Here is a 10000-nt window from a genome sequence, read left to right on the forward strand (position 1 = left end):
GCAAGGAAATCTGCAGCTACACCCCCAAAAGACAAAACCGAAACAAAACGTACCAGGTTGCGGCGTATTCGGTGCCACCTGATTGAAACTGTCTGAGTACCAGATGTCCCAGCAACATTTAAAAAAAGTTTTAGTAAGACTTCGAGCAATATTTAGAGCGCGGAGTTTTGAGTTAGAAGAGCCCACCCTTCGACGTAGCATTGGCAGCAGTAGAAAGAATCAGAACACAGCTAAAACATCTTGTCTGGAATGCTGCAAACGAATAACAAAAAACTAAATTGTACAATTTACTGTTAGGCCGCTCAATATTGATTGAGTGATTAGTAGTTCGCAGTTTAGCGAATATCCTTATCACGTTATATGTTTTCTTTCTCGTTGCATGTCTGCAACTGCAGACGCTAACTGCAGGCCATGAACTGCAGACCCTACCTAATCCAGACATAATATACGGGTGTAGGAAAATGTGCGCGAGAAAAGAAAGTGAACCTGAAAAACAATGCCCCAGTAGAAATCGCATCTGGAAAAATATCATCATCATCAACATCATCAGCCTGACTATACCCACTGCAGAGCGAAGGCCTCTCCCATATTTCTCCACTTAACCCGGTTCTGTGCTAGCTGCATTCACTTGACCCCTGCGAAATTCTTAACCTCATCCGCCCACCTAACTTTCTGCCGCCCCCTGCTACGCTTTCCTTCCCTTGGAATCCAATTCGTTACCCTAAGCGACCATCGGTTATCCTCTCTTCGCACTACACGTCCTGCCCATGCCCATTTTTTCTTCTTAATTTCCACTAGAATGTCGGTAACTTGAGTTATTTCTTTGACCCACTCTGCACGCGCTTCCTATCTCTTAATGTTACCCCTACCATTTTTCGTTCCATAGCCCTCTGGGTTGTCCTCACCTTAAGTAGAACTCTCTTGGTTAGCCTCCACGTTTCAGCCCCATAGGTGAGTACAGGCAAGATGCAACTGTTGTATATTTTCCTCTTGAGCGATACCGGTAAGCTGCTAGTCATAATCTGCGAGTGCTTGCCAAATTCGCTCCATCCCAATCTTATTCTTCTTGTTATTTCCTTTTCGTGGTCCGGATCTGCGGTTACTACCTGTCCTAAGTAGACATATTCGCCTACTACTTCCAGTATTTCACTACCTGTAAACTGCTGTTCTTTCCCGAGGCTGTTGAACATTACCTTAGTCTTCTGCATATTGATTTTCAAGCCTACCTTTCTACTTTTCCTGTCTAGGTCATCCATCATTATTTGCAGTTAATCCCCCGAGTCGCTTAGCAAGGCAATGTCATCAGCAAATCGCAGATTACTGAGGTATTCTTCATCTACCCTTATCCCTAACTGCTCCCGTTCCAAGTCTCTGAATACTTCCTCTAAGCAAGCTGTGAATAGTACTGGGGAGATTGTGTCTCCTTGCCTAACACCTTTCTTTATGGGAATTTTATTACTTTCTTTATGCAGAACTACGGTTGTTGTGCAGCCACTGTATATATCTTCCAGCACTTTCACGTACGGCTCGTCCACCCCCTGATTTCGCAATGCCTGCATCACCGCCGAGGTTTCAACTGAGTCAAATGCTTTTTCGTAATCAATGAATGCTATCTATAAAGGATGGTTGTATTCCGAGCATTTTTCTATCACCTGATTGATGGTATTGGCAAAATATAGCCCCCAGTAAAATAGTGCAGCGCGAACACTTTTGTACAACTGGAAAATTACAAAGGAAACTAGAACCAGATTGTATTCTGTCCAACTGCACGCAGAAGAGTTGCGTCTCGGATGTTTGGTCCGCACGAACAGGAGTCCTGGAAACGACCTTGCATGGCGACGTAAGCCACTCTGCTCCGCGCTATCATCATGATCCCAGTTGTTTCTTCCGGACTCAAGACGTCGATTGTAGTCTTTACTGTTTAGCGGTCCTCACACGCCATTTTTCCGAACCCCTGCTCCATGCTGCGGAATGTTCGTCCTGTGACCTCAACCTACAGTGGCCGAGTGGAAGTTATCGCGTTTCCAAGAGAGTAATTAGCCGCGCTAGTTGTTACATTATGACATAAAATTGAGCAGAGCACGCAAAATACGGGACACTGTAGAAGGAAGGGACAAGGACGCGGGCGCTAACTAGGAAACGTAAATATTTTATTACAGCAGCGGGAATAACACCACGGGGTTATCCGTCAACAAGGTTCCTCGCTTTTTCTAGCCGTCAAGAAACAAATCTAATTTATTTTGAGAGTTACTGAAGGATTTACGCAGTTCGCTCTTTTGTTGTGAATTATATGTGCATCAAATAAGTCGCGCACAAGTTGGCTCTTGTATCTCCTAAGAATTTTGCTGGTTTGGCTACGATCTCGCTATTGTCAGAATGTCAAGCTTTTCAGTGCACTGTCGAAATGCTCTGAAAACGTTTCAGCGCACTATAGCTCCCAGAAACATGGTTAAATCAAATACCTCTTCATATCTCGTGCAGCTGCTGGCATAAGCCTGTTCAATAGGGCCCGCCGCGTTGGCTCACTGGTTATGATGTTCGGCTGCAGACCCCTAAGTCACGAGATGAAATTCTGACCGTAGTCACCGCAGTTCAGTACATTCTTTAAACGCCAGGTTGACTAACAGCAAGTTTAATACTAGTTCGTCTAACACCAGGTGGCGTTTTTTGAACGTCACGTGGTCTGAAGGATTTCACACACCTTCATTACGGCATCCCTCAAGGTCCACATGTCACTTCAAAACGTTAAACCGCGCATTTTGCACACCGCCGCCTCTTTCAATAGGTTCATATCATGGGAAAAATATATCCCAACGAAACATCTTAGGAGCGGACACTTAAAATAATATGAATTCATTTCTACAAGTTACAACTAGACAGTGATAGCAATTATTGCACCTCCAGTAACACGCCTCGATACTTTACGCTAAAGGACATGCCTTACTGATTTATAATAACACGAACTAAGGTGACGGTAGTTTTTAATTTCAAAACTACCGTTTACTTGCGTAACTCGTTTTATCGAAGGCTGCAACACCGGAAATCGGGACAAGGTTGCTAGCATTAGAACCAGCCATGGAGCAGATAAAGTCAAACTTCCAACTCCGATTGCCACCCAACGCGATCGTAGTTGCCGCGGCTAGAGTCTCGATGACGCCACTGGAGCCGTGTGTTTTGATGAGTGGAGCCAGAGGCCCCCCCATGGTTCTAGCAAAACCATGGGTTCTTGTTGCTTTGGAGTAATTTGCACTTATATTTTCAGCGTTTTATTTCCCGGGCAATTAATTTTTAGCGGGCCATTCCTACCAGGACCATTTTTTTCTAAACCCATATTGTGCACAGCCACACTAACAGGACAAATCATCCGACACTATTATAAATACATCACCGCATAACACCTCTAACAAAGCTCATGGTAACTGAAGTACGGCGCGAAATTTAGACGATTGGTGCTACGAAGGCACTTCCTCGACATCATATTCAGCCCTTTGCTTTTATTCGTGCATGACTTGAGTTGTACCAGCTTTCTCGTGTGCAGTAGAAACTCTCCTGCCCTAAAGACTTTTAGCCACGCATTCTTGTCGCAGCCTACGCTGACATTAATATGTCCAGTCACGAGATGTGACCGCCGCACTTGTGCAGCTCATTTCCGGAGCGTTACAAGCGGTGCTGCAGCGTTGTGCTGTATAGAGGCTATAGCCGCTGTGTCTCAGTTTGGCTGGTGTATCGCACTCTCATCCTTCTGCCCGCTGCTGCCTTCTTTTCGTCAGTTTGCTGCGCCCGTCGATTTGCCGTTTTCTGCTGCTACGTTGGCCGGGTCCGGCTAACATATAGCGTCAGCTCGCTTACGCCTGTGCGCGGCTTCTTCCTATACGCCTCTGACGCTCGTTTCAGTTACATGACACTGAATACCGACAGCAGCTACCTCCCTGATTTTCTTGATTTGCTTTTATTGTAGCCCCACGCGCACGCTACGATGAGTGCACAGACGCCTCTCACCGCACATGTAAAGGCTGGTGGAGATCAACACATCCAAGCGCGCTGCAGACAACCTTATCTACTCCTTTTGGTTATTATGACTTTCGACGCGGAAGTATTCGCCGTTTTCCGTTTTAATCAGCACGCGTCCCACTCTAAAACGTCCCGATGTTCCTAGATAATGCACCTTTCACATCTGGATTCTCCTCCATTCATCCTCGTCATCACCGCGGCATCTTCCGCCGCTTACGTTTCTCATATCCAGGCCTTCTTCCCGCCTTTTAGCCCCCGCCTTGGCAACGTTCTTTTCATTCTTCCCTTTGCAATCCTCCTCCCTTCCCGAGTCTCGGGTGTAATAACGCGAACACACACACACACATCCCCTGGGTCTCCCCGCCCATAACGGCTATTGCCATGAAATAAAGCTTTCCTGGAAACTAGGACATGTTAAACACTCAGCTTAATGCGCCATATTTTAATTCCACCGTTGACCCCTCAAGGAAAAAGCATGACGACAGAGCAATATCTATGAGCAGTCCTCGTAGTAATGTCAATGAAAACAGTTCGATTACTGATCTCTTATTTACTTCTTTTTCTTTCACATATTTCTTTTTTTACTGCGAGAGTGATAGCGGTACAAGCATAATGGTTCCTTATATTCTAGGAGAAAAATAAAACAATATAAACATTTTTTTCTTAATTTTCGCACTTCAAGGAATTTTGAAATACGCTTATACGAGGGGGTGCTGAGAAGTTTCTGGCTTTGCACAGAAGGAATGTAGTCAGAGTTTTGAAAGTGCACATTTTTTCAATATATCCATCCATCCCCCCCCCCCCCCCCCCCCGAGTCTGATGCACTTGTTGCATCGTTCTTTCAACTTTTCTACTCCATTTAAAAAAATTATGTGACAGTTCATCAAACCAGCTTTCAGCAGCAAGTTTGACGTCAGCAATGTCGTCGAAATGAAGACCCTTCAGATGTTTCTTCAAGTTGGGGAACAGATGGTAGTCAGAAGGAGCCAGGTCAGGTGAATAGGGGGGATGGTGGACTAATTGGGAACCGCGAGGGCCTTCAGTTTGGCCGCCACAACTTTGGACGTGTGCGCAGGTGCATTGTCCTGCAACAAATGGATTCCTTTGTTCAGCTTTCCCCGGCGTTTCGTCTTAATTGCCTCTTTCAGCTTGTCGAGGAGGTCGGTGTAATAATCTCCGCTTATACTACAGCCCCGAGGTAGGTACTCCACGAACAGAACACCATCTTTGTCACAGAAAATGGACGCCACGACTTTTTTGGCCGATTTCTGGACGCGGAATGTTTTCGGTCGCAGGGACCCGCTGTGGCGCCATTACTTTGGCTGTTCCTTAGTTTCGGAAACATAAATGTGGAGCCATGTTTTATCCTCAGTCCTTAATATATCCAAAAAGTCTTTGTAAAATCAAAATGTGTCAAAACAGCTCTAGATGCATCAACTGGAGCCTCCTTCTGTTCGCTGTTCAACCATTTTGGCACCCACTTCGCTGAAAGCTTGCGCATGTCTAGGATATTGGTAATAATAAAACCAACGTGCTCCTGGAAGATGTCCAGTATCTGGGCTATCTTTAGACGGATATTCGCCGATCCTCAAGAATCACCTTATGGACTGAATCGCTTGTTGGCGGGTCTGTTGAGGTTTTGGGGTACCCACACGAAGCTCAACAGTGAAACACTCAGTCTTGAAACGAGAAACCCAGGTTTTGACAGAGCTGTAGGAAGGACACTTCTCCCCTAGTGTTTGTGACATCTCACTGTGAATGTCCTTTGCAGACTTTCCCTGCAGAAACAAAAACTTCATCACGACACGTAACTCCACAGGAGTGAAACTCGCTTGTGCCTCTGCCATCTCACGTTCTACATGAAATTAAAAGTAACTATAAAAATCAGAAACATCTGATACAGTTACATAAAAAGATATCGTGCTTTTTTATGGTACCAAACTAATCTTTCAATTCGACATCAAATGGGGCAAAGCCAGGAACTTTCAGCATCCCCTCGTAGTTTGTTCGCAGGCTTTACAAGTAACAGACTTGTAAGGTGCAAATAACGAGGTGTGGCAGTGCCACCACCTTCCTCTAGGAATATTTTGCAATCTCATTATGGTACGAGGGAAATGAGTGGAAGGAGTTCACGAAGGACGTAGCGTTATAAAGACTACACGGGCAAGTCACTGCCAGCTCACAATATGCCGTCTTTCGCAGACTATCACGTACGGCGTGTTTCACCCCCAGTACAGACCGGACCTGCGTATCAACGGCGCCTATTCGCCGCAGGAGATCTTCAAATGCCGCTTTGCATCAACAGACCCACGATGCGAACGTTTTGACTGCATATCTAGGTAAGTGTGCCGGGCCAGGGTTGTCTTTACCAGTGGTTGTCTTATACAGAGGTAATGACTAGCGGGCACGTGCAGCTTTTGCTAACGTGCGACGTGACTCCACATCGAGGACAACCAATGTACAACCGAGCCATCAACTGTGCCGCACACAGCAGACCATTTATATTCACACGTTGAATTTATCTCTTGTGGCTGCAGCTGTCGTAATTACGTTTAATAGCTCCACGCATAAACTCAATTAGTATTGTCGAATTTTAACGACTCATACGCAGCGATTGCAGAGCTGACGGCGCCAACTACAGAAGACGCAGTGGCCAACGACGTCAGAAAGAGGCTGAAGCGAATGCGGGAAGTTGGAAAAGAAATTCAAATGGTATGGATACCGGCACATACGTGCACGGACGGGGGAAACGTAGCCGCGCACGCGACCGCCAAGCAAGCCGGTGGGCTTTCTGATAGGTACAAACAACGCCCCACACCCCAACTTTATGCCTAAGACTCAAGTCCCTACCAAACAATGTTCACTAAAGGCTTTCCTGGCAGAGCGATGATGCACTATGTACGCACTAAAATAAAACATTACAGCAGGCTTAGGTTATATGAAGCAACACCAACGTCGGTGTATGACTACACGAAATGGCTCACTCGACCACAAGAGATATTTCTCAATATAGTAATAACGAACGTAGCCTACATACCAGACATACTTGACACGTGGTTTCTCAACACACACGAAACACTCAAACATAACACATGCACGAACTGTCACGAACAGTGTACACCAGACCTAAAACACCTCATATTGCAATAAGAGCATACTTTCGACGAGGAAGAAACAAAATTACCCATATTTCGCAGGACCTACATGTCGGCCCTAGCAGATCAGATACTGTCAAGCATCGCAATACAAGATGCCATTGCCACCTATGGCAATGAGAGCGGCCTGCTTCGAGTAGTGTAAGAGAGGTCGACTTACAACGCGCAGATCAGCAGCTTGGCAAGTAACAAGCAGCAGCTTGAAGAACCGTGAAGAAATAAGAAGCTACACTCCCATACCTCCTAATTCTCTAATTACCGAAACAGAGGCCGAGAGCCATCCCTTCAAACAAATAAAGGCTTCATCATTCATTCGTTCATTCATTCATTCATTCACACGCGCTTTTATTATTGAGTGGGGTCAGCACCAGTGCGTTATCGTGGTGAGACCTGGTAATGTAAAATTTATTCGGTGTATTGGAGAATGGAAAAGCAGCCGCAGCATGCCCGCAGTGAGGTTGATGGCCGTAAAAACTACTCCCTCAGCATCCATACTGAGGGAGTAGTTAGCATCCATGCTAACTACTCCAGTTAGCATCTATGCTACTGTCTGGCACGCCAGCATGGCAAAAGTACTATCTATCTAGTACTACCGAGGTTATAATTTTCCTCTCTGCTTCAAAAATTTCACACTTTTCCCGATACTGGACATTTCTCAGCACACAGATAAAATTGGGAAATGTAGCAAGAGGTAATTCAGCCAATTTAGGGACGTAAATGGTCTCAATCTAAGCATTTGGAATAAATCGGTGCCTGGGCTTCGGCGGGATATGGTATGAGTACAAATAAAAACAAACATAAGCGAAACATGAACCTGTGATTAATAAGAACACCGGCAGAAAGGTATCAAGAGTTAACAGGGGATGCACACGCAGATGCTTCCTCTTTGTACTGGGGAGGCGGAGATTTTCACTGAATCACTAAGCTGACATGCCAGCTCAATGGCGGCAGTTAACTTTGGCATTCATTGAACCCGTGTCCTCCTCGTATTCTCCTACCGGCTCTCCAATACTCTCCTCTTAGCACTGCTCTATGCAGATGAATTCATCCTGCGTGCAGTGGTCATGAAAGAGCAGCCGCATAAGAAAAAAAAAACTAAATAAACGGCCACAGAGGGCTTATAAGAAATGGATCCGAAGTTTAACTGTTTTTGGTAGTTTTACATATCAATACATGCAAGGCTTTTGCTGGCACTCGCAAGCATTCGCTCTACCTTGCTCACGCGTAGACCTTATTACTAGCGTGGAAACTACCAGGAAATGCCTAGGCTGCAGGATCTTTCTCTGATTTTGCCATCTGGACGCAGCATGAAGCGGACTTACTTCCGGCCGCTGACCCAGCAGTGCTACACGGTGGACGCCTGGAACGACTCGCACTTTAGACAGTGCCCGTCACCATGGAGTTGGGGTACGCGTTCTTCCTCCCTCTCATTTACTTAATGAAATCAGTCAATTGATTCACCAATCGATTATTTAGTTTGCAGGCCAAACCATTTAAATGGTTATTCGAAAACGTAATCTACCAATCACTCCAACAGAACTTCAGCTGGATGCCTCATGGGATCCTCAGCGCACCATGGTGTTCTTCGACACGGGATCTTTGGCCACTGTCGTGCACCAAGCGCGCACTTGCCCTGCCGACAAGCTGACCGCTGTGGCGCTTCAACCGGGGAAGTTACTCACCGTAGCCGTCAGTCAGGTATCGATCGCTCTCTTAAATTGTATTGCCGCCTTATATAAATTTCATTTCATTTTTCCACGTTCTAGCCGGCGCTAAACACACCTATCGGTCGCCACAACTCTATAGGCTCAATTATTTCACACGCAAGCCGATTCAACTTCTGCGCCATTCAAATTTAGCCGAATCGAAAACGATAAGTAACGTCCGTTGCAGCTTGAGCTCATGCATTTAGAACATTTCAGAGTACTGATTACGCTGTGGTACCGCTAGAACAGCTGTCGAGCCAGAACTGCGTATGCGTGTCGCGGTACAGTAGTCGCAAGTATGGCTGGTGGCGCCTGACTATTGCAGTTGCTGTAGCTTTATACAACATCATGCAAAAATACTGTATAGAACAAAATTGAACCATATTTCTGTCCTGTCGTGTGTGTTTTCTTCCTGTCGTTGTTTTATTCGTGCTGCGAATGGGTTTTAATATGGTTCATTACCAACTGGCCCAAACATCGGTGTTATTGAACAAAATTGAGTAGTCGTTTGAGTCGAACGGGGGGCGAATATCGCCCCTTCAAGGCCGAGGGACAGTCATTTTATTTAAGAGCACAGATCTAGTGCCGATTCCTGTGCTTATGGTTTACCAAAGCGAGCTTGCATTTCGGCTGTGCCAACAACAGGAGAGGGCTGAAACGGAATGCAATCAAAGGACAGGGCAAAATAGGTGTGCAGCAAACGTTTGACTGAGTCGAGCGACTCAACATTGCACTCCCATAATCTGTGGCTATCGATTCGAAACTATAAGCTAGGAAACCCGTTCTTCATTTTGCACCACCGTATCTTTGCTACAAATGTTCTGCTCCCCCGAACAAATGGAAGATACAGTAGTTCTATAGTTCTCTACTGACAGGCTTTCAAATCCCAAAGGGCAAGCGGAGAGCAGGATGTTGCTTTCGCGAAGATCTCGTTGTTCTGGCTGATACAGAAATTATCCGCACTATCCCTGCTACGGGGAAGAGTGTCCTCGTTCAAGGCATTTTTAGCTTGATTTGTGAAAGCGATGTTTGGTGTGCACGACGCAGCTTTGCCATTACGTTTGTTGACGTTAAATTTGAAGGTTTGCTTCATGCTCAAATTCATAAAGTCTGACGGGAAAATATTGG

The 10000-nt window shown here is 45.7% G+C and overlaps 1 protein-coding gene across 1 annotated transcript in view; it reads left to right on the plus strand.

Moving 5' to 3' along the window:
* LOC146202377 (acid-sensing ion channel 4-B-like) overlaps positions 1–10000 on the plus strand; it is a 33270-nt gene that overhangs the window by 4360 nt on the left and 18910 nt on the right. The window contains exons 3-5 of the mRNA XM_084601156.1: positions 6214–6350; positions 8473–8573; positions 8704–8864. Of these exons, the coding sequence (XP_084457282.1) occupies positions 6214–6350; positions 8473–8573; positions 8704–8864 (399 nt within the window). The remainder of the gene's footprint in view (positions 1–6213; positions 6351–8472; positions 8574–8703; positions 8865–10000) is intronic.

The sequence above is a fragment of the Amblyomma maculatum genome, chromosome 1 (genome assembly GCF_055883805.1).
Source record: "Amblyomma maculatum isolate TAMU_Amacu chromosome 1, ASM5588380v1, whole genome shotgun sequence".
Taxonomy (NCBI): Eukaryota; Metazoa; Arthropoda; class Arachnida; order Ixodida; family Ixodidae; genus Amblyomma; species Amblyomma maculatum.